This window comes from Dermacentor variabilis, chromosome 11 (assembly GCF_050947875.1).
Source record: "Dermacentor variabilis isolate Ectoservices chromosome 11, ASM5094787v1, whole genome shotgun sequence".
NCBI classification, from domain to species: Eukaryota; Metazoa; Arthropoda; class Arachnida; order Ixodida; family Ixodidae; genus Dermacentor; species Dermacentor variabilis.
In genome coordinates this window covers 79165075-79190889 of record NC_134578.1, presented here as the reverse complement: position 1 = coordinate 79190889, position 25815 = coordinate 79165075, and the positions used below count along the sequence as shown (strand labels likewise).

General features: G+C 44.7%; 1 protein-coding gene across 1 annotated transcript; it reads right to left on the bottom strand.

The window, feature by feature from the left end:
- Positions 1 to 7255: 7255 nt before the first annotated feature.
- On the bottom strand, positions 7256 to 18933 carry LOC142564599 (uncharacterized). Its single transcript, XM_075675654.1, has 4 exons — positions 18736 to 18933; positions 15042 to 15148; positions 11206 to 11307; positions 7256 to 7455 (listed from the first exon to the last, which is right to left on the bottom strand). Exons 1-4 carry the CDS (start codon positions 18909 to 18911, stop codon positions 7262 to 7264), a joined length of 579 nt encoding a protein of 192 aa, XP_075531769.1. The 5' UTR covers positions 18912 to 18933; the 3' UTR covers positions 7256 to 7261.
- Between the last annotated feature and the right edge of the window lie 6882 nt (positions 18934 to 25815).

Genomic DNA, 25815 nt, shown 5'->3' with positions numbered 1-25815 from the left:
ATTAATGAGACGCACGGCCCATTCATAAGGCAAATTCCTTGAGATACTGTTCTGCATTAGCAGCCCCTGCTACACTTTACAGCTACTTTCAACGCAGATGAGCTTCAAGAAATCTTGTATGAAAACTTTAATTTAACCCTTCATATGACCAATATATTATTTTACTAAAGGTGTTTGGGTTCGCATGTAACTTGGAAAAACAAATTTTATACAAAGCAGACGATGCGTCGGTGCTTTATGAGTGATGCTTATGATGAACTAGACGTAAGGAAACACGTGCGCTAGCAAGCGACGGTATGGCGCTTCTCGGAAAGTATAATAATTTAATAGAAACCCCGTCAAAATGCTTTTGTATAAGATAGTAGGAGGAAAGTCGATTTGATGTTATTCAGACTCCATGCCTAACATCGAAGCGACCCGAAGAGGGGTTATTCTTGTAAACATACTACTTGCGAGAACGCACTTGCCACCGGATGCGTTTACGTAGTTCGATATTCATGGACATGAGCACCAGCCTGTTTACAGGAGCACCGCAAAAGGTCATGGGTGTCGCCGGTCGCATAGCTCACATACATACATACATACATACATACATACATACATACATACATACATACATACATACATACATACATACATACATACATACATACATACATACATACATACATACATACATACATACATACATACATACATACATACATACATACATACATACATACATACATACATACATACATACACACATACATACATACATACATACCTACACAAGTTCCTGCATGAAAATGCGGAACACGGCAGTCACTGCAGTGTCTATTCAGCACATACACAAGGTTAAAGAGAAAGAGAAATAGAAAAAACACAAGTATGAAATAAAAAGAGTAAACGAAAAATTATTTAGAATGTACAGCACTAAGAACTGCGCGTAAGTGGCTCACACATAACACGAAACCAATCTCATAAATTATAAAACTAAATATAATTTAATGGATACATGAAGAAAGAAAATAAAACACACGAAGCAATAACATTCATGAAGCACCGTTACATAACCGAAAAGTAGTAGACCAGAAGTATTATGCAGTCATAGGTAACGAATATTTTAGTGGAGATTTCAATTCTTTCACAGAGCCTAGTTCGGGGCTACTTCGGCAATGCCTGCGTCGGCTGCGTCAATTGTTGTACTCACGCATCCTCGTGATCCAGGCAGGAACATTCTGCGGCACCGATGACGCCGACGTCACCGGCATGCTGAAGATGTATGAGCGGGTGAGCCGCCACAACGAATGGAGTCCCATAGTATTGCTAACGAACATAATTTTTTTACTTTGCAGGAACTGTGCGAATGTTTGAAAACCACGAACTGCGTGACTAGGATGCGTGCATGCAGAACCTGCGAGATCTCTTCACAATATCGCAGGTTTGGAAGGTCGTGGCCAAGACAGAGCTGTGTCACGACTTCAGACTTCCACTGAAGGCTACGTTGCCTCTATACAAGACGTGCTGGCACTCTGCAGCAAGGCCGACGCTGAAATTCCGATGTCCGAAAAAGTCGGACTTAAAATGTATCGCCCATGACGCCTTCAATTTACTCATTTGTAGGATTCCACTGTTCTTCGGTTAGTGGCATTGTCACGGAGTGCAAGCGTAAAACGGCATCGTATCTATCAGCCATTTGCATGGCCTCCCAACATCGCCTTGCGAAGACCGACAGGACTTTCCGTCGTGGCAGCAGCAGCCTTCAGAGCAGGTGACGAAGATCCTGGGCTGTAATCTGGAATCCATGTGGGGGCAGTGGCTCTGTACCCACCATTCAATGATACATGCGCTCCTTCGGTTCCCCTTGTTCTGGCTATTGTGTGCCAAGAATTCGCATATGTCGGCTTGAAGTCAGTTTGCACCGTGGCCCGTTCTCGACTAACCGAACGACTTTCGCTTCCGCAGCTCCCGGAGGTGACGCTGCGTTGTCGACGTCTCCACAAAAACCTCGCACCCTGTCCATCAGAGGCAATACAGCAAAAGTACAAGTTGACGATGTATTTTTCCCAGCTCTTGTTAATACCGGAATCCATATCTTGGTGATGAGCAACCATCTTCGCTGCCGCCAGAAGAAAGTCTGCACACCTGCCACATCTCGTGCTATCCGGGTCGCTGATAGGGCAACGTCAATTATCCTTGGCATGTGCACTGCCCCAACAACTGTTGCTGGTTTGAACATTTACGTTTTATTTGCTGTTTTGCAAGGCTGATCCCATGACTTGATCTTCGGCCTCGACTTTTTATTGGCCTCCTCCAACTCGTGCTGCCCATTCACATATGTCGTCCAAAATCGGCTAAGCCTCGTTTATGTTCTCTAGACTTCGCACGGTTACCGCCTCAAGCCGCAATGTATATGTCTTTGACGTGCTTCGCATCCTTTAATGACGGTGAGTATGCGCTGAATCGTAATGTCGATGTTCTCTTGCTGCGGGCACTTGCCGTTTCCTATATCACTGTGTTTATCACCGATAACCGCGTATTTCTTCATTTTATATTTTGGTTTAAGCGCGCAAGTTATCCCGAAAGGCATGCCGCTCGGCAACGCGTCTGCCATCGACGGTACCGCCATCTTCAATTGATGTTCCGTGCTCACCTCCAGCCACGTATTGTCCGGTCAGTTCCGCAACGTCCGACCCCGGAAATTTTCGAAGATCGCCCAAACGAGCTTCCCGAACAGGCAGCGGATCTTTGTCGCTCCCTGGTGCCTTATCGCGACGTCTTTGTCTTTGAGAATCGCCCGATGGGACAGACTTCCGTTGTGACCCATAAGAGTGACTGCGGTAATGATAGTCCTATCTGCCGACGAACTTATCGCGTGTCTCGCGCAGAACACTACGTTATCCAAAGTGAAGTGGACAACATGGTAACGAAATGTGTAATTGAGCCGTCATAAAGTCCTTAGGCATCGTCGGTTGTCTTGGTCAAAAAAGGAATGAAGGCAGGAGGTGATATTGTGCCTACTACCTTTAACTGAACCAGATCACGGAAAAGGATGTGCACCCTCTCCCGCGGACTGATGAGGTTGTCGAGTGCCGCCACGGATCGAAATACTTCCCATCCGGTTATTCGCCGATTTCGGCGGATGAACTCGACCGCGAGAAGAACGCTTTCGTTACCGCGGATGGCCTTTACCATTTTAAAGTCCAGTTTAAACCAGTTTAAAGTCCATTTCGGACTCTGTAATGACCCAGCAACTTCCGAAAGAATGACGGAGTCTCCCCTTCGGGCCTATAGGTGACCAGATTATCGCGTGTGCCGGCGTCATGGCGGATCTCGCGGATGCAGCGTCGCCGTAGGGACGATGTGCTATGTTTATGTTACTGGGTTCGTCAACACAGGTATTACGCCGACAAAGCACCGTGTCGCTTGCATACGTAATTTACTGCAAGGACAGTATTTTACCCGCACACTTCGAACTTTCCTTGCGTATTATCCACAAGAAGCCTCTAATTTCGGAGAAATCTAAACAAGCTCTACCATTATATCAGGAGAAAAAACGATGGTTCAGTATCTATTTCAGCACTTCTACATTGGCCGTGAACGAGAAAAATTTAGTACAAACTGCGCATAAGGTCGTCTCTTTTTTCTGGGAAATATAAACTTGGTGTGGCTTACAGTTACCTCGGGACAGTTCGTAGCATAAATGATAGAGGTCGAGCGACACTTTCCAACAATTGATTTGGAAGTTTTTTTTCTTTCAAAAAATCTATTTTACATGTCGAACTATGTATATTCCAGCAAGGATTTCTCATAGCCTCACAGCAATTTTTACTATGTTTGATCACTGTGGAATTTCAAATTCTGTCAGAGTAAGATCCTGAGTTAGGCGCCTCTCATTAAAATCTTTGAATAGGCAATTTATTACCCAAGGCCTATCTGAACAGACTAACTTTCAACTTCGCCTGCTCATTACCAATCAGCCGTTACTTGTAGCGTGCGGTCACGTACTATAAGGAATGTACATTCTGCATTTAGGCTAGGATACTAAGCGAACATTCTAACACGCATGATAAAAACATAGAAAAGTGGATAGAGGAATACTATTTAACGGCGATTTTTAGGCGATGAACAGCGAAATTGCGAGGTACCTGTAAGCCACAATGTGCCGCTTTTTGAGAAAGTGTAATTTTTTTCCTAAGGCAGAGTTCCGCATAGGCATAAGAAAACATAGCTGAAGATGGTAATGCGACACTTTCTCGCCCTTGCTGAAATAATGTTTACCAAGTCAGTGTTTGGTGCACATGCGATTAACTAGGAACATAAGTGTGTCTTAACGTTCGCTCTAATTTCGATGACCTTGGCCTTGCCGACAAATGTAGTTACGACAGAGGAGCTGAAAAAATTTCGCGTTCCTTGTAAAACATACTGGTAATGCCCCAGTCTGCGTGCAAGGGTGTTTTGATTGCCAACGTCGCAAATGATGTTGCTTATTGCAAATTGTGCGGCCGAAGCCCCGCAGATTATTTGCACAAGCCGTTACGCGTTTGCCATGAAAAACCGTAAGGATACTTAGGTGACCCTCAATTTATTTTTTACAAGGAGCAGTAGTTATTGCCTTCGAAATCCTATTTAGCGCCAGCGAATGAGGACAGAAGGAAGACGACACCAGAATGCGCTATTTTATGGTTAAAATTTGGAGGAGGTGACACCACTGCGCATGGGTTAAATAGGAGGATGTCCCTGAAAATCTATTTGTTGAACATAGCGCATTGTGGTGTGGTCTCCTTTCTGTCCTTGTTCGCTGGGGCTCAATGTACTTTCCAAGTCAGTTTAGCAACATGCCGAACAAAAGGCAATGCAGTAATTATTGCACATCCGTTTACCTTACGAGACAAATTCGCACTGGTGTTCTCGTGAAGATAGTTGAACTTGGTGTTGGTGTCATTAGTATTTAGAGTGAAGCAACTGACAATTTTTTTCACTCCGAGCAATACATGCACAAAACTGTGGAGCACCTGGATAGACAATTTATTGTAAATGTCTTATTTAAGCCACATAACTTGAATTTCACAGGCGTATTACCCGCAACTTTCCAGTTAGTTTACGCGCGTGGAAAGAAGTGTGCGAACGAATGTTTAAAATGAATTGAGACACTTTTATTCAAAGTCCAAACATAAATTGTTTCCGTGCACAGTACTCTCTACAATACCCTTATTTTCATTGATTTAACTTCCCTGCCTTTTGCCGTTGCCTCATGATTCTGGAAAACATCGCGGATAATCGGGGCGTTACGCTCACGAATGATTGAATCGATAACTATTTACAAAAGCTATAAATAACCTAGACAGATTAACATTCATCATGTGTCACACACAACAGGTTTCCAACTTTAACGGAATATAAGCATCGTGATTCACATAGTTAACCGAGCAGACCGGTAACACGCAACTGCGTGGTTTTGCCAATGCAAGAAAATCGACGTGAAAACGTTTAGTGAGTAAATTTCTAAAAACACTTGATTATTCTTAGCCCTTCAAACTCTGGCTACGTGTCACCGATTGAATTGCTCCAATTTCCTGGAGATGCAAAATTCACGCTGATCTTCTGAGACAACGGAGAAAGTTTTCGAGCATCTAAGGCACCTAAGCCATCTGCGAACGAGGATATAACAATATTATTTTCACCCTTTTATTGAGACGCAAGCCTACAAGCTTCCCGGTATTTTCAAGTATTGTTCACCACATTTACGGAAAGTGAGAACTTGATATAATATTTTCTAAGGAAACATCTGGGGGGTTTCAATGTCAAAAACAGCAAACACATTTTGTCTGCAACTATTTGAACACCTTATCTCAACGTAATATAAATAGAAGTCGATGCCAGACGCTCGGTGTCTGGCTCGCTATTTTGTTAAGAAAGAGAGAGAACTGTGTAAAAAAGATCGTCCAGATAAGTACGGCTGTGCATAATGAACCTTCTACCTATGCAATTTCTATAATATTTCGCACGAGCCCGTCAGAATGCATAGTCATTTGGTTACGTAGACTGGAACGGAGGCCGTGCTCTGCTAAAAATATTGACAACTCTATTTTTTTGCTCGGAGTGCAGTTTAAGTGTTGTTTAACGTCCCTAATATATTCCTTTTTCGGACTAGTAGGACGTGCTGAAAAGACAATGTGGTGTCAAGCCTCGCGCATTGTCTGCTGCTAAAGCTGGAGTTAGGGCGAGTTGACATGAAATGCTTGGAATTTCAAAACTGCGCCACATGGCGGAAGTCCAGTCAGAACTCTGGCTTTCTACCGTAGTTTGGCGCTGTTTAATATTATAAAGTATTATTTACTGAAATTGCTTCAGTCGCAGAGGTCATGAAAGATGCTTTTAGCGCTTGTGCTTGTCAGTTGGAGTCGTCTGTGTGACGTGTCACGTAAGGATAGTCTGGTTCAACACCCCTACCTCTTTTCTTGCAGTCACACCCTGTGAAGTACAGTTGCATGACCGCTGTGGGTAGAACCGCTAATCTTCTTATTGGGCTATTCGGCCTAGCATGAAAAGATAATTTTTGAGAAAATTTTTTTTACGCAGCTGATATCCTGCAGGCTCTCGCATTGCAACGCAGCATTCAGAAAAGCTTTTTAGGCGCCTTATAGAAATTGGTGACTGGCGGATTCGTCAGGACCGCGCCAGATTTTGCTGTAAGTAGCTAGATGTGATGTCGCGCGATGTACACAGAAGCTTGCCCCCAGCATACATAAACCACGTGTGAAGATGATATACTTAGAAGGACTAAACTCAATCAGTGTAGGCTTAAAGTAGGTATTTCGGAGTGCGGATATCCATGCTTAAGCGTTCGCATGATAGGTCAGGATAGGGGTTAGCATGCTCTATTCTACTTGCTGCTGTATGGGATTTGACGCCAAACAACAACAAAAAAAAAGACCGCCAAAAATACGGATGATAATTTAAGTTGATTTTGTACTCCTTCAGTCAGAACGGAATCAATACCTCCTTTTTACTCTCTCTACTTTCATCCAATAATCTTCATTTCCACGTCAGTTTTTACTTTTAAGTTCTGTATATATAAGTACTTACTTTATTCGCTGTTTCGCCAATCGCATTCAAGGGCGCCTACCTTCTCTAAAATGATGGGCATCAACAACTTCCACGTTCATGACGCTGGGATGATAGTCTTCGCCGCTAATGTCCGATTGCCGCAGACGCACAATACATGTCAAATTAATGCCGAAAACATCCTTAGTAATATTTTTCACCGTTCACTTTATTGAGTTCGTAGACAGTGCTCCGGAATAAAGACTGTTTGCACATCTGATATGTCACACAACCTTTTGAAGTAACTATGACATAAGGTCAATTTGCTTCTGTGCTTTACTTCCTCTGCAGTGCTCAACAAATTTGCGGTGATCCATAGTTCACATTGTGGCTTCGTTCGGATGCGGTTTCCAGGGGGTCCAGCTTGAATGAAGAAAACATCACGACAGTCAGCTAGAGGAAGCACCCGCGTATTATGTGAATGCTTCATTCAAGAAACTTCTTAAATACAAATGCGTTAGATTTTTGTTTAAGCTGATGGCCTTCGATACTCTCATTTTCCTTTTAAAGTAAATCCCCAAAATTGAGGCTCTTGGCCTCGCGTATACCTAATCTTTAGTCGGATTGTGATGTGGCAGCAACTGTAGTTCAAAACATGCACTCAACGCTGTTTGGGTTCAGGAAACGGTGCGTCGCTAACGGCCAATGTTGTGGAATTTTCGTCCTACGAAGAAGCAAAATCTAAAAGTAATACCCTATGGCTGCCTGAGCGTCTGCTTGGGCATTCGTTAGGTTGGTGGTTCTTAGAAGCTGTAGGTAATTTTGCCATTACTGTGGCCTGTTTTCCTTGGAATCTCAGTCGAAGGAACTCAATTCAAATACCAAATTTTCTTGAGAGGATAAGCAATTATAATACATATTAAAGGACAGTGCCAGGAGAATCTGACTACATTTCGATTAAACTTCTCGTGGGTAAAGAGTCACGGTCCCTACTTGCAATTGTATATGCTGTTATTGACTGCTTACAACCACAGCTCTTAGAATTATACGCGAGGGACCCATCACCTGTGTTCTTGGCATGCATTTTATGTACTTGCGCTAGACACGTTTTCTTAAAGTGCACTCTCAACGTGCCCAAACAGACGCAATCATACAGAAGTGTATCTGCAGAGCTGCACCAGATTTAGCACCGGCATAGCCATTACTTTACACTATTACCCTTACAAACAATTATCGTGAGATATTTCTGGAACCAATGCACAAAAGTTAACTAGCACGGTAAATTCTTATCTGCTAACATATTAGAACATGCTAGCCATGCCAGCTAGCATGCACTTGTGTGGCTCAGTGGTAAATTCGCTGATTTCCGCGTATTGCGTCCGCGTTGGATCCCAGGACGAACTCTGTATTTTCTCCCTCATTCTTGGCGTTGGCTGTGACAGGGGGCGGCCGAAAACGACGCCAACCGAAACGGCTACTCGAATGAGCCCATAATAGCTACGCTGTGAAAACTCTAGCATTGCGACTAAAATTCGCAGTCAGGGTTGGTCTTCGTTTTTTCTTGCCCTTCCAGTGGGCGCTGCAATTGAAACACATCATGGATTTCTTGTCGCAGCGTCATCGTATATCGTCACCGCGGTCAATTCATAGTCGTCATTCCGCCGGCATCGTCTGGTTTTCGAAGTGCTGTTGTGGTCTCGCCATTGCCTCTCGTCGTCATCCCAGTGTCATCATGCTGCAGTCGTAATAATGTTGTCCTTATACCATCGGCATCATTGCGGAAGTGCCATCTCATTGTCATCATGTCCTCATACTGCCTTCGTCCTTCCACTCACGTTCCTTCTTTGTCATTTCATTGTCCTTATTGCATCGTCCACATGTATTGGCCAACAAGCAGTTCTGTTGCGTCTACATGAAGTCCTTATATGAAGACAGTCGTTTTCATATAACCATGCTCACTGGCGACCTTGGCATGCGAGCGCCAGAGGAAAGAGGGCCGATACAGAGGGCAGTTTGTGAAGAACTAAGTCGACGTGATAGAGGTCTCAGATTGGCCACTAAAGATTTTAATTACACATATTTTTGTCAATACGCTGCGTCACTGGAGTACTTGAATATTAATCCCATTACCTTCGACAGTGTTCGTGAGACTAACTCTACCGTAATATTTTTTACAAGATTTCTTCCTTGTGGCGAGAACCCAGAATTTCAAAAATACCTTCATATCATTCACGCCATGCTCGTCCACCGAGGGCGCAGTTCACATGCCACAATTGATTCGAAAAATTTCGCCACGCATTTCCAGCAGTATTAGGAACACTTTCACATAAAAAAGATTGCAAATGTACTATTCATAAAATACATCACATCAAGAGTGTTGGCTTGCACTCTATTTCATTCATGAATGTGCACAGGGTAAATACATGCACTGCTTTACAACTGTCTTTGCAGAATGAGCAGCATTGTGTTCCCTCAACATCAACTGTGTTATTCCATCTGTAAACACACTCTGTCTTCTCGTAATTTTAGAAGTATGAGCATCGTTAATACGGTTCTCAACTTATTGCGTCAGACGCCAGGCTAGGTGCAGTGTTAATGCAACAATAGTTGCATCACTTGGGACAAGCGGTCTCGCACGACTGTGATGCGTGCTATGCAGCCTAGACAGCCGACACTTTTGTTTGTCCCAACTATGCCAGTGCACGGCAGGCATTGGTCTCTTCGTTAGTGCTAATTAACAAGCGGCTCAGATAAAAACATCGCAGTTCCGCCCGAAAAGCGAAACACCGAAGGCAATAGCAAATTAGATTTATAGCTGTACGAAGTAAGGGTAGCAGTTGTATCGCCCGCATAAACTTGTAAACATTCGCTTACTAACCAAACTAACAATGATAGAAAATATAAGCGTGACTCAAGGAGGACGTAGAAAGAAACAGACACGGAGAGACAGCGCTGCCTTTGCGTGTCTGCTTCTTTCAACGTCCTTGTCTATTCGCGCTTACACATTCTATCGTGTATTGAAACCAACTAGCCGATCAATGTGTTTTAACTTAGTTAACCAGCATAGTGTCAGACACGTACGGTAAATATAAACACATCTCACTCGGTGAGCGCCGAAACTTGCTGTCAAAATTTGAGAGTGAGGAGTTGCGCCAACAGCAAGGGAATCTCTCGCTTCAACGCGAACGAAACCTCGGAAGCCCAGCGCATACGAATCTACCGGCATTACGCGCACTTTGCAAGCATCGCAGATTGCTCTTGAGATGAGGCCTACGTCTGCGCGCGCATTTCCCCCGTAGCAGATTGCTTTCAGAGCACACGAGCGCTTTCAACGCGTCCCTACTGCGTCCGCCAAAGGCGTGTACTACGGCGTCCGCAACTCGCACGGCCAACACCGCAGTAGGCACCGCGGTTGTCTCCACTCTGTACGGAGAGGCGGGTGACAAGGACACACAAGCACCCTAGCAGCCGCTGGAGAAGAACGTCCTTCCTCCCTCGCCTGAACCCCCTAGCTCGCGTGCGATAGGAGAGGGCATGCATGGCAGCCGCGTTATTCGCTCGCGCACGCGAAATTTAACCCCGTTCGCTGGCTCACCCTAACACGCTTACACTCATACGGAACCTCACGGCGACGCCGACGGCAGAAAAGCGCCTGGAGTGTCCATATAATGCTATCGCAATAAAAGTGCTACTATGTATTCGACTGGACATATTAGTAAAACGAACACGGGGGAGGAATTTCTGCACTTACTGAGTATATGTTTGTCTCTCTCTCTCCCAGCTTTAATAAAGCGTCATTTCGCGTGGTTCCAGCAATGGTGCTGGATATACATTACGATTTTGCAACTACGTGTGGTCTGGCGAATAAACAACACGCCTTATTATTCAGCGCCGCTCAGAACAGCCACGGGCTCTTGAACAACATAATATTGTGCTGTTTTTGGGTAATAAATTGTGAATTGTTCACATGAAATGAAACTGTTTTGAATCGAATGGATCCGTAATTTTTTTCGCTCTATAGTTGAAGCGAAAATGTAACGTATTCAGTTAGCCTAAACAAATGCCGGAACTAAAAGAAAGTTTGCTGGTCGGCACTCTGCCTTTAATATATCGAAGCCCCCCCCCCCAGTCTGTTCACAAACTAGTGACACCTTAAGAATAGAATGAACTTACCACTGTACATATAAGTCTTTGGGCGCACATTGACAACAGCGCAAGTTACGCGAGAATACAGAAATTGCCAGTATGGTGGGTCAAGATCGTATCCGTAGGCACCTGTATGGTTAAAGGCAATTCAGTAAGGTCTGAATCAGATTCTGGTCTGACATTCAAAGCAATGCTGGGTCTGTGATAGAAGCTTTTTCTAAGACTCCGGACTAAATTTGCCTACTTGGGCAGCTTTAACCTCCACGTAAATACAAGTAAACGAGCCGTTTTGCACTTCTTGACAATCAAAATGCGGCTTGCAAAAGGAAAAATTAAACACGCTGCATCATTCTCAGCAGCTATAGGTTGAAAATTAGCTAACATTGGGTGAACCAGCAAATTTCAATCAAATCCATTCATTGTAGTCCTGTGAAAGTCGTAAATGTTCTATATCAGCAAAAAATGTCTTTTTTTCGAAATACTGAGCAATGTTACGTTAACAATGCGTATTAGCCGAAAATTTGACGTTTTGAATATATCCGGAAACAAGAAATACTCTTTTAATAAAGCAATGAAGGGGGCATTTTGGTGGATGTTTGTGAGAATATTGCGCTTAGTGTTACACTGACGATTTTAGGTTAATGACAGGACGTGGGCGTAGGTAGCGCAAACTACCAACTATTTAATACTGTTAAAGAACTCGGTTATATACAAGGAGATATTGCGCGGGGCGGGGGGATATAAAAAGATATGCAAGGTGAAGACACGTTATCATACTTTGGGCCAGGCATACATCGTTCACTTGCACCGGTTCGCCAGGCAAACTCGACCTCAGCTTCGATAAGCGCGATGGAAGGAGTGCTTACACACAGCTCTTTCTCTTTAGCTATCGCAAGTGCCTCCTATATTTATCGCTCCGTTTTTGTTTTTGATGTGCCAATGACTGTGGTGCTTTATAGTGGCGAAGAGCATTTGCATTGTTTGCAGTGTTCAGCCATGCTGCTAGGTGGTGTCAGAAGGTCGATTGCAGTACCTTGACATAAACATTAGGCTCAGAGGCTCCTACATTTGCTGGTGCTGCAAAACTAGAGTAAAAAAATAAATCCTGAGGTGTGACTCTTGCGATTCTAAAATTATAAAAAGAGGCATCGCCAAGGCTTGCATTAGTGAAGCAGTTGAAAAATCATGCCACCGTCCTGCGGGGGACAGCATCGATTTGCAAGTATGCCGCTTAAGAAACAGTGGGTACCCGAACAGTATGGTGGTCCAAATTTCTGAAAACATGTTGCTCGATACCAGGGCCAACAGGAAAAGGCAGAAAACACAGGAAAAAAATTGAAAAAGAAACGCGTGGTGTTGCCTTACAGCCAGTTGTCACATAGGATAAAAAAGGCAGCCCAACGCCATGATGTTCATGTACTGTTCTCCGCTCTGCAAAAACTAAAAGACATTTGCAAGAGGGTGAACGCAGGATCCAAAGCAGGCAATTCAAGTGCTACGGTCTGTCAGACCAAGCACGTGAAAAAATAGGTGAAATGTGCTACCTTAGTAGTTTACCAAATCCCGCTAGACTGCGGGAAATTGTACATTGGGCGATCTGCAAGTTGTCTAAATGATAGGTTACGGGAGCACAAACACGCGTGCCAGCTTCTGACAGCACCTATCAATTTCGCTGCCCACTGCAAACAATGCAAGTGCTCTCGCCTACTAGAAAGCACCACAGTCATTGACACATCAAAAACAAAAACGAAGTGAGAAGTACGGAAGGCACTTGCGATAGCTAAAGAAAAACATGTGCGTAGGCACTCCGTCCATTGCGCTTATTAAAGCTGAGGACGAGTTTGCCAGGGCGAACGGATGCAAGTGAACGACTTATGGCTGGCCCAAACTATGATCACATGTCGTCACCATGTCATATCTTTTTATATCCCCCCGCGCCATATCTCCTCGTATATAAGCGAGTTCTTTAACAGTATTAGACTGTTGGTAGTTTGCGCGACATACGTCCACGTCCTGTCTTTTCACTTAAAATCGTCAGTGTGACACTAAGTGCTACATAACTATGAATAAATACTCATTAACATTGATAAAACAGCTAATAAAAGAGATTGATATAACCTTGAAGAAATAATCATTAACATTGATAAAATAGTTAATAAAAGACGTTGGTAGAAACATCTACTGTGCTGGTTTGCACCCCCATTTTTTTGTCACAGTACTTTCTGTTTCAGAAACCACGGAATTCAGTGTACAAAAATACATTCATCTTAAAAATTGATGCGTTGCCCCTCCTTGCAGATATGCTGCGCTAGCGCAGTAGCTGTAGCGATATACAGTAGTTAGGTTTGGGTGCATGTAAAGGAAAACAAGGTGCTCAAATTAAATCCTGCGCGCTGTATTACAGCCTCTGTTTTAGCTGCAGTGTTGTTTAGGAGTGGTAACACCGATGAGTCAGTAGATAAATCTATGCGTGCATAAATGTATACAATTGAGCAGCATGGTTTCTGATGCTGATATTAAACAACATCACCTGTTGGAACAGCACCCGGCTGTATCTCGGATCTGCAAACGTAACTTATACGGGTTTCTCAGAAAGAAAGCTTCGCCTTTGAATAAAACTTATGCTGGTCCAGGATTCAAACCCGCGACCCACCTTATCGTGGCGGCCACTGTACCATATCAGCTAACCAGGAGGCTTGCCGATTGCAGAAAGAGGGCGAATAATTTGACAACTGTGAGATGCCGTGTAGAATACATAAAATAATTTATGCGAAAGCCCCTCAACGCGGAGGAATGTTTGCGAAATAAAAAAAAAAGTACTAACGAGACTTTAGCTCGAAGTTAGAAGGAAAGCCCATAGAGGTTTCTCAAAAACAAGATTTTAAGGTTGCTTCAAGGTTTGGGTGCACCATTCTCTAAAGCATGGATGCGCCAACCATTTGTTCCTTTTTATGACACCCTAGCTTTTACTTTCTCAGCTTTTTTTCATATAGTCGCTATCACAATGTCAATGAAGAATGTGTAGCATTCGTCATTGTTCTTTGTCTAAGGAAAACGTCAGTCCTGCAAAGGAAATTAAAGAATGAACAGCAGTACATTGAAGCGACAACAATGTTACGCGCCTCACTGAAAGCGTCTCAGTAGACTTATGTCATGGAGAGCGCCTAGAGATAATATTCACTAGCCATTCTTGTAAAATTGAGCAAACCCTAATGTTTTAAACGTCAGATGTGTGCACAGGAGAGCTTTGCATAAAGCGCCTAACGAGATACGTTAGGCGTTAGGCGTTGAGATACCTTGTTACGTTAGCAGCTCAGTTGTGGGGCTGAGAAAAATGTGTTTTTTACAAGGTGTTTTATTGTCGCTACGGTTTCACTGAATTGCCTTTGAAGATTGCACATATGCAATGGTATGTTTAGAGCGTGCATTGAAAAACATCGTTCTAGCCGAAGTCAAACCGGGCTCGGTGATGCATACGCGAGCATTGATCAGGCGCAGACTTCAAGACAAGGCTCGGGTTGGGCTCGGACTTCAAGCGCGGGCTCATAGGGAGCCCAGGCTCGGGAACGAGGACGAGCCCAGTGCTCTGACTATTAGAGGTAGGCTAAGGAGCAGCTGGAACAGCTGCTCCAAACGGTATTTATATACGCCAAGGCGTTGCATGTTGGGGTAATTGTTAGCCAGTAGCAGCAGTTTTTATTCCAACTCTGTGGAAGGTATGTTGCGAAAAGCTTCACTGCCGTCTGATCATATTAGATATTATAGAACAATTAAGCTGAATTTCTGCTAGTGGTACGTGGTAATACCGAGAAACGTGTAGCGTCAGTCGATTCACTTTTACGACTGGCGACCAGCGTACTTACTCATGATCGTCGATGAGTTAACAAAGTTGTAGCGTTTCTTCCGTAATATAACTTTCTTCGGCCGAGCATATGTCTCGTAAAAATGCATGCGAAATTTTGCAATCGGCCTAGAAATAACAGAGATTAAACATTTTGGTTCACGTTTCCTTATTCCTATGTTAGAACTTGTTTCAAATTTTGCGTCTGTCAATTTAGAGCGCAGAAAAAAAAATGCTAAAGCAACCTTATCCAAATCGTCGCATTTCATTCCCAGGAAAGTCGCAAATGTGAAATATATGTGTGCTTGTTGTACTATCAACTGTGGACCGTGAATATTGCAGTCCGTTCTCATGGCCCAATATCGTTTAAACTTCAATCTGAATGATAATCTACGGCCATCCTAGGTTACGCTTTACGATTTACTGCATATTTCGTTGTCTAAAGCAATAGATCAATATCTATGCCGCTTCTTCATCACGTATGAGCACTTCCCTTTTGTCTCTCTCTTCGCAAAAATAAGCATAAGCGTACATAAAGTAAGGTTACGAAGGAATATAGAAAATAAAAAAATGGAGCCGCGATTGTACAAATGTCCTTTTAATGTATAGATAACCTAAAATCTCAAGAAAATATTCATGGGGGATGATCGAGTCAATTTTTCGCTGCAACATGTACCCACACGACTGTTATTTTGAACAGAAGCTGTTGCGCATTTCGAGCGGCAGATGAGATAATACACTGCAAATTTCTGTTTGTCTTCGGCATGACGGCACACTGTGATTCTGGTGCACAATATTAGCTTTCAATATCGACGTTCGTGCACGGATAATTCCAGTTTAAATCACAGCTTTCAGCCTTTGCCGATGCTTTGCATAAATTGTTTAATCGGTTTCCGTAGCGGCTGTGAATTCTAATTGCGCATCCGTACCCAGGTACTTTTTTTTCTTATTGGCGCCGTATGTAAAAAAATGATTTTTTTTGTACCAGACTGGATACGGGTGGGTTACATGTGAATGGATGTGATGCCTCTTGCATCTGTATAAAATGTTTGCCTAGCTTAACCTAGGTCCATCTACTGGAATAGGCAATTACTATTATAATATTTCTGTCATTTAAACAAGTATCTATATATTATTATTCAGCGTCCTCTGGCTGAGTTTGCAGAATTCGGTTACTTCTTTTAACAAAATGCTTCGATGTGCTTCGTACAAGTGCAAAGTGCTGGTTTTCACCCACGTTGTTGACTTCTGTGCTATACGAGTACTCTACAAGATGAATTAGGGTGCAAGTATTTTCATCGGAACTCTATGCAGTCGTATACAAGTGCAGTACATATTTTAATGAAAAAAGTAAAGGTGGACACAACCAGTCCTCCGAGTAAGCACAGGTTAGCATGTGGGACGTTCTCATATATCAAAATTGCACAAGATATATTGCCAGCGCAATTAGCGGTAGTGGTGTTATAACGATACGCATGAAATCCACTCGAATGAGGATCTGATGGTTATTTTCTCCAGCCAGTGTGATCATCATGACCAGCCACTTTCATGTCCAATGCAGGGCGAATAATGCACCCATTGACCGTAAATTTCCCCAGACGTGTGCCATTCGACACAGTCACGTATCTGAGAATTTCTAATTTTATCAAAACACCGAGTTCATAGCCGTTTCTTTTACTTTGCTTTTCCTCTCCTGGCAATCATTGTTCATTCTAAAATGTAATTGATTACATGCGCTATGCATTACATGGCCGGCACAGTCGTTTTCTACCGGCACAGTCGATTTCTGCGACCGACGAAATCTGATCACTGCTATCGTTCTGCAGTGAGTGGGATTTCTTTTATGGAGCACGACTACTTACCATAAAGACCTGAATTCCTAACACATTGACCTGGTAGTGACCTTCATTGCACCAAAATGGCACCTTAATGAAATGTTACCGCGATATATGGAAAGTAAGTAAATTAGGCCAACTCGGCAGGTATACGCATAGTTATTTTTCGACGACCAGCTTTCTTATCTGGAAGAAGCAAGCATTATAAATTTTCTTAGCAGAAAAGTTTCACTGGACGTAATGCTCTGAGAAGTATAAATGGCGCGATGGTCAAACGTGCCACTAACGTTAACCGATGAGCAAAACGTGAACAAGGTGAATGCAGGAGCCAACGTTTCGACAAGTGGACTTGCCTTCTTCAAGGCGACGTAGATGGGGTTCTTCGAAGAACCCCTCCTATATATACTGTGGCGAGGAAAGCATACGTCACCTTGAAGAAGACAAGTCCACTTGTCGAAACGTTGGCTCCTGCATTCACCTTGTTCACGTTTTGCTCATCGTCTTGAATTCCCATCTCCCGCATTCCCCGTCTTTTCGCTAACGTTAAGCCGGTTGCACACGACGTCAACATATCTACTTGGTTAGGCGGGAAAACACGATCAATTTCTTAGGTAGGGCAATGTGTTTGAAATGAACATTTAGAATTAGTTTTTAGAACAATTTGATAGATTTGTCGTCGGAATACTTTTTTGAAAAAGAAATGTTGAACACAGAACGTCAAGCAAAAAGTACCTCCTTGAATTAGGAGCGTCCGCTTTTTGTCTACAATAATGTGTGTGCCATTGTCTTGTATGTCTTTTCGAATGCCGTTATGCAGAAGTAACTACCAACAAATAATTCGCAGTAGAACCCGATGAAATGATGGGTCGATTTTACTGGGAATATACTAGACTATTTAAGCCCATCGAATCTAATTTTTTTAGTTCAAGGCACAAGATCACCGATCATACTAATACTTTCCCCAAACTAGACTTAAACACTACGCAACGAATGGTGCATACGTTTATGGAAACAGCGCTTTCGTATACTGACGTCATCACCCTTACGGCTGATTAGAGTTCATCGCTCTGTCAATGTGGCCACTCGACGTGCAGTGGTGCCGGAAGCAATACTTTGTTCGCGATTGCTTCTGCACAGATATATTAGGCTACACCATACTTCGATGGCTATTATGAAAAGCACAGTTTTCCGTTTGTCCTGCAGTTACGAAGTTCTCTTACTGCAAACGCCTGAGCTAGAATGAACTAGTTGGAGTGCATGAAGTAGTTTAATTAGAACTATATGCATGTGATCCAATAAACCTTTGTTTCAGCGATAACGCTGTGGTGGTAGGCTAGTCAGTGGTAAGATAGCTGTGCTAACTATTGTAGTATTTGATTATTACGGGCACTTCTATCGAGCAACCATGGGCGATGGCTGTGTGAAAATAAATGTGCTAAATGTGTATTGCATAAGTTTTCGAAGTACTAACTCGCAACTTCTGTTGGTGCAGTATTGGGGATTTTATTAAGGTACTAGTAGCTAAAGCAAGCTGTCTGCACACCTTTCAGAGTAAAAATTTGTAGGAGAGGTATAGAAGAACAGAATTAATGACATGCCGAATGAACAAAGAATAAACAGGAGGGAACAAGAGATCAGAGCTTCTTTAACCGGATAAAAGCTTCGTAATATTGTGCGCTGGAAGAAGTGAAAGAGAAATCTAAAAAAAGAGCTTCTAAAAGCGTGTTATTCATCCATGACCCGATAAAATAAAATTCTTTCCTGAACATGTGAAAAAAGAGATCAAAGCTCGCGAAAATCTCGATAGCACTTTAAGAATATCTAAATTTCTCCTAATATAGGCACCGACGGCGCAGTAAAATCCTTGTGCTGAGACATTACCAGTAAGTAGCGTTGCTCGTAAGGTCCTCATGCAGTGTTTGTGTAGAGCTTAGATTTCGATAAGTGAAAGTCTTTTCTAACTCGTGCTGCTCAGTGTCCATCATGACTGAAAAGGGCGACATGACACATATAGAATCGTTGGGTCCTCCAGGCAATTTGTAGGTCCTTTGCACCATCACGTACTGCAGACGTCTCCCAAAAAACTGTAACGGTAACAAAACGTCTATGAGTGTGAAACCGTTTCTACTAGCGTTACATAAATGCTGGAACTTAAGCAAAATAGAGTACCGTATCTGCGTGATTACGTGCTCTATTTGAGTATACCCAAATAGAGCACGTAATCACGGAGATAATTCCCAAAAAGAAAAGAAAAGCCAAGAGCACCTACATCGTAAATCTATATAGCCCACCCAGACAAACAAAGGGGAACTTTATTAGGCTCTTTGTGGAGGCGAAAAAGTTAGCGGGGCAGAATACTCTAATCATTGCGGGCGACTTTAACGCCAAGAGTCGGAGATGGGGCTATACTAACGAGGACAAAAAGGGGCGTGGCATCTGCACGGCGGCAGAGAATGTAGGGTGCGAGCTGCTAACCGACGAGAACCAACCGACCAGGCAGGGGAATAGCTTCTGTCCAGACACGAGTCCCTACGTAACCTTTATCAGGGGCGCCAAACAAGCGGAGTGCGAAAACCTGCTCGAGGACCTTGGGAGCGACCATCACATAATAAGGATCAGCACGGTGGCGGACAACGTCCGGAGGAAGAGTGGCACGGCTCGGCTGACGGACTGGGACGCCTTTAAAGCGCATTGCAAGCAAGCTCGCAGGCAGCATCGTTTCAGCGGTGTGGAGCCAACAACTCAGGCGAATCCAAGGCCTATACACGAAAGAAGTAGACAGGACGGAATGACGCCGGAGGTGGACAAGCGGCTCCTCAGGCTATGGGAGGTGAGACGCGGGCTCACCAAGAGATGGAAGAGACAGAAACTCAACAGAAAGCTAAAAAAAATTGTGGACATCACCAAGAAAACGGAGGAGTACGCGACGCAGCTGGCCAGACAGGGGTGGCAGCAATTTAGCAATTCGCTAAACGGCACCCTCAGTACGGCCAGAACGTGGCAGATGCTCAAGGCCCTCATGGACCCGAGCAAAAACAAATCGGAAGGCAGCAAGTCGATACAGAGGCTAGTCCACCAGTACGAAGGCACGGGCGAACAACTCCTTGAGGAAGTCCGGGACAAATACTACGGCAAAGACCAGGTCGAGAGCTACAAGGAAGAATACCGCGGCGAAGAAAACCCTACCGCGGACCAACCCATCATGAGAGAACAGGTCGTTTAGGCGATAAGATCGGCCACCAAGAACACGGCGGCGGTGGCGGACAAAATCCGGAACTCTGCTAATCAGAAATGTCGGCGACGAGGCCATCGACCAACTGACGGCCTACTTCAACAAGCTCTGGCAAGAAGGAAGAGTTCCGGCGGAGTGGAAACACGCCGTCGTCATAATGATTCAGAAGCCAGGGAAGAAACTCCAAATAGAAAATCTCAGGCCGATATCCCTAACGTCGTGCCTGGGCAAGCTGTACGAGAAAGTGATCACGAAGAGAATCCAGTCGCACTTGGAAAACGAGCGATGGTACCCGGACAGCATACACGGGTTCAGAGCCAACCTCTCAACGCAAGACGTGCTGCTCCAACTCAAAGAGGAAGTCCTCGAGACGATCCCGAAAGCGGGCGAAAATGTCGTCATGGCCCTCGACATAAAGGGGGCCTTCGACAACGTGAGCCATGCGGCCGTCATGGAGGACATCAACAACACCAACTGCGGGAAGAGAGTGCACGATTACGTCAGGGACTTCCTGAGCAACAGAACGGCGACGGTGGGGCTGGGGGAGCTGAGAAGCAACGTCTTCCCCACGCCGTGCAGGGGCACACCCCAAGGATCCGTCATATCGCCCGTCCTCTTCAACGTGGCAATGATTGGCCTGGCAAGAAAACTTAAGGAGATCCAAGGCATCCAGCACGCTATATACGCCGACGACGTCAAGGTCTTGGTCACCCAAGGATCGCTCGGAGAGAAGCAAGAAAAACTGCAGGAAGCGGCGACCTGCGTGGAAAACTACACCAGAGAAAGGGGACTGCGATGCTCCACGGAGAAGTCGGAGCTCCTCAGGGTCGGCAAGCACCCAACGCAAGCGACATTGGAGGTGACCCTCGAGGGACACAACATCCCGGAGAAGAACATGATTAGGATCCTGGACATGTGGCTACAAGGTAGCCGGAAGTGCAGCCACACCATTAGCCTGCCGAGCAAGGCGGCGGAACAGATGGGCCGCGTGATCAATAGGGTCTCCCAAAAGAGATACGGAATTAAAGAAGAACACACTCTCAAGCTAGTCAACAGCCTAATTGTCAGCCGAGTCACGTACTCCCTGCCGTACCACGTGACGACCAAGGCAGAAAGAGAGCAAGCAGACACCATCCTCAGGAAGGCGTACAAGACGGCTCTGCATCTACCCAGAAACACGTCGAACGAGAAGTTGCTCCAGCTGGGCTTCAGCAACACCTTCAGCGAGCTCGCCGAGGCTCTGCTGGGTACGCAAACCGCGAGACTCAGAGGCACCCCTACGGGACGAGCGCTCCTGAGGAGGTTGAGTCGGGATACGAGCGGACTGACAGACAGATGCGCGGACGTACCGGACCACCTCAGGAAAACCATTAATGTGGGACCACTGCCAAAAAATACGGATCCCAACCTACACGAAAACAGGCGAAAAGCTAGGGCCGAATACGATGAGAGAACGCTAGCCCAGCTAGACAATACAGTATACACGGACGCCGCCATATATCCACACGGAAGAGAACGCGCGGCCGCGACGGTAGTGGTTAACAAGGAAGGAAACCCGATCACGTATGCCACGGCAAAGGTCGCTGGCACAGCGGAGGCCGAGGAGATTGCCGTAGCGCTGGCGGCAGCGGAAGGTTATAGAACAGGCCGATCTCTCAACATACTGACGGACTCAAAAGAGGTGTGCAGGAACTACACGAGGGGCAGAATCAGCAAAACTGCCCTCAATATACTCAGCGGAGCCGCCTCCGCCGAAAAGGAAAAGCCCAGGCACAAACTAATCTAGATCCCGGGTCACGTAGGCATAGGGAAGAACGAAAGGGCAGACAGCCTAGCTCGAGGCGAAGGTTTCCGAGCAGGGCGGTAGAATGCCCCGGAGACCCACCTACAGGCTTGCGAGGGGGGATACGCAGAGACCCTGAACTTACTTAGAGGAACTAGAATTAGATATCTGCCACCACACAAAGACCTCACAAAGGAGGAAGCGACCCGCTGGCGCAGACTACAAACAAACTCCTTATCCAACTTACACGTGCTCAATAATATGTTTCCGACAAAATACAGGGCTACTGCCCTTGGTGCGGTGCCACACCATACTCTACCACATCACCTGCGAGTGCGAACGAAACAAAGCATCCCACAAACACGAACACCCGAGTGCGGAGCAATGGAGAGTCGGCTCACCATCAGCGAGCTCACGGCCCAAAGGGCCCTAGCGCAGCACGCGAGCGATGCAGCACGACTCACTGGAGCCTTGGAATAGGGGCCCACCTTTGCTGAAGAGAAGTCTCAAGTCGCCAGCGCCAAGATGATGAAGACGACGGAGACCTCGTAACGGCGAAACTCTTGAAAGACTCAGTAAAAGTTTTCACTCACTCACTCACTCACCGTATTTCATTCTGCTTAAGCAACTTCATTCCTTGCAGTCACTATAATGTAGAAAGTCGTTTGCGACGTGCATCCCTTCATTGGATTTCCTGATTTTTTTTCTCTGTTCTGTGAATTTTTTCGGAAATCTCGCTAGCATCACGAATAGATTACTTGTGTGCTCTGTTGGCAATAGCGTAAAAATGTAATGTACAATTTTTGGCTACCGTATACCTATGTGCGTTATGTTGGCACTTTTTCGTGTCCTTTCTTAACCCGCCATCACTTTTATAAATTGAGATTCTGCTTGTACACTTCCTGACTCCTCTCTCTCCAGCTCAAGCGTATTGCTGTGTCAGCATATTGCCACAGATATGCACACACACACACAAACACACACACACACACACGCATATATATATATATATATATATATATATATATATATATATATATATATATATATATATATATATATATATATTGTACTTGTCGAATACCTAGGTCACACGAGTATGCAAAAACTCTTCTTTTACAAAAGCGGTCATTTACCAGGTTCAAGGACTTTTTAATAGCGAGGTATGGTGCATCTGACACATGGAACCGACAATCCCTTTTTGGTGTTTCCTTCTGGGCAAGCCACCGAAAGCGTGGCGCTAGTGTGCGAAACAAAATTGGCCAAAATAAGATAATACGTCTCGAAATATAAAGTGAAATATTGTGGTATTACACGTTCTTTTTCCAAATGAATTTAACAACGCCAGATTAAGAAACGTTGATGTAAATATTAATTGTAGTAGTTAAGAGGCGTTTGCAGAACTTTCGAAGTGGACATCGTTTTTCTGGCAACATTGCGCTTCTTCAACGGAAGAAATCACCACTGCTGTGTAGGCGCGCTTGTGTCTGTATCTAGTGGCGTCTACAAATGTGGTGTCCTTGCTGTTACCAAATTTCTTCTGCATATTGCGTGCTCTGCTTTCCCGTCTATCCTGATGGTGGGAAGGATACATATTCCTGGGCATGGGAGGAATGGTTATCATGTGTGTGATGTATCAGGGCATATCTACTTCGAAGCCATGTTGGGTATGATACCTTATACCTATGCGATCCAATATTTGCCTACCTGTTCTAGTTTTGGACAGGCGTTCCTATTGGGGGGGGGGGGGGGTGCTATTCGTTGTGCCTCGATTAGCTCATCCAGTGTATTGTGGCGACCTAGCTGCCGTAGTCTATCGTTGCTGGTGGCGATGGAGATTGACTGCTTGTAGATTTTTCTGATTAAGCAGTCTAATTTTTAGTACGGGGCCACGTGTACTATTCTGCTAATTACGAACGCCTGGACTAGTTGAATCAGATTGCCTTCTTTCATTCCACTTTGTTGGCTATTCGTTTATGTAGCCGCGTGATTTTAGATGTTATATTGTCTAATTTTCGTATGGTCTCTCCATTGTAGCCGTTACTTTCAATGATGAGGCCCAATACTCTGATCTATTCGACCTTGGGTATGGGCGTACCTTCTGCCATAGTTGGTTGAATTGGCGGATTGTATCGTTCCTCATGGTTGCGTGGTTTTCGGCCGCGACGCAATGGTACATAAATGAGGAGCTCAGATTTCCCCGCCGAACACGCCAGTCCTTTTCCTGCTAGGTATTGTTCAACTGCTTCTATTGCACGCTGTAAGGTGTTTTCAACCTGTCAATCGTTGCCATCGCTCACCCAGAGGGTGATGTTGACAGCGTAAATGGTATGCTTGAGGCCATCGATTTCCTGTAGCTTTGCTGCTAATCCGATAAGAGCCAGGTTAAACAGCATCGGTGATATTACTGAACCTTGGGCCGTACCGGCGCTTCCGACCTGTAGTTCTTCGGAGTTAAGGCCTCCTATCCTAGTGTGTGCCTTTCTTTTAATAAGGAAGTCTCGTATATAACTGTATACTCGCTGCCCTAGACCAAGCTGATTTATTCTGTTTAGTATTGTTTCGTGGGTAAGACTGTCAAAAGCTTTCTTTAGGTCCAATCCTAGGATAGCATTGGTGTTCAGGCTTGTGTTATCTATAATTTGGTGCTTAAGTTGGAGCATTGCATCCTGTGTGGACAAATTTCTCCGGAAGCCCAACATTGTAGGGTGGAGAAAGTCGTTATCTTCGAGGTAGTTCGTCAGTCTCGTTAGGACAACGCGCTCCATGAGCTTGCACACACAGGATGGGAGTGAAATTTGTCTCAGGTTCTCCAACTGTAGCCGCTTGCCTGGTTTAGGTATTAGAATGATCTGAGCCGTTTTCCATTGTTGTAGTTTTGTATCGGATTGCCAGCATTCGTTCATATACTTGGTAAGTTGTTCTAGAGAGGCATCATCGAGATTTCGGATCGTATTGTGTGTTATTCCGTCCAGTCCCGGCGCGGATGTAGTGTTAAACTTTTGTAGAGCTGCTCTCCATTCCGCCTCGCTAATCTCTTCGTCTAATTGTCTGTTTGTGGGGCGTCTGTAATCTGGGTGAATTGTTGGCATAGCCCGAGATAAATGCCTTGCCGCTATCTCATCGAGAAAAGCTGCTTCAGTTTTGTCATATGCATGTAAGATTTTGTTTGTTTTGTCTGTACGCGGCTTTACTTTCATCAGGATTCAAAACGTGCCTGAGGAAGGTCCAGGTTCTGGAGAATCTTAATTGATTATCCGTATTGGTGCATGTGGCTTTCCATTGTTGGCTACAGAGCTGTTGTGCCTATGCTTCTATATCTCTGTTAAGCCGTGCCAGCCTGCGTCGGAGCGTCCTGTTGTGTCTCTGAGTTTTCCATCTCCGCCAGATACCTTCTTTAGCTTACCACCTATGTAGAAGTTTACTGTCTGCCTGTTCAAATTACGCGGCCTGGGGGATTACTTGTATGGCTGCGTTAACATCCTGCTTAAGCTGCGTGCTCCAGTCCACGATGTCTGTGGTAGTATTATCATTTTTTGGGGAATTTGTCTGACTTTGTTCCCGTCTACAATTTTGAGTTGTTTGCCCTTAGATTTGCGTGGCCCTGCTTTAACAGTGATTTCGAGGGTGTTGTGGTGGCTACCTCGATCCTGCTGGGTGTTAATCCATTTCGCATCCTTAATGTTCTTTGTAAAAGTGAGATCTGGCATAGTGTCCACACTAACACTAATCCCCCGCCACGAAGGTGTTGATGGGCCTGTGATGAGGGTAAGGCCCTCTTCTTGTGCGTCTAGCCATATGTGTCTACATTTGGGGTTTTCAAATTTGTATCCCCATGCCGCGTGCTGAGCATTGAAATCCGCCCCAATCACCAAGGCTCTGGCTTCTGTTATAGTGAAAGTCTTGCGGAGAAGTAATCGGAAATTGGGATGTTTGTTTCTTGGGT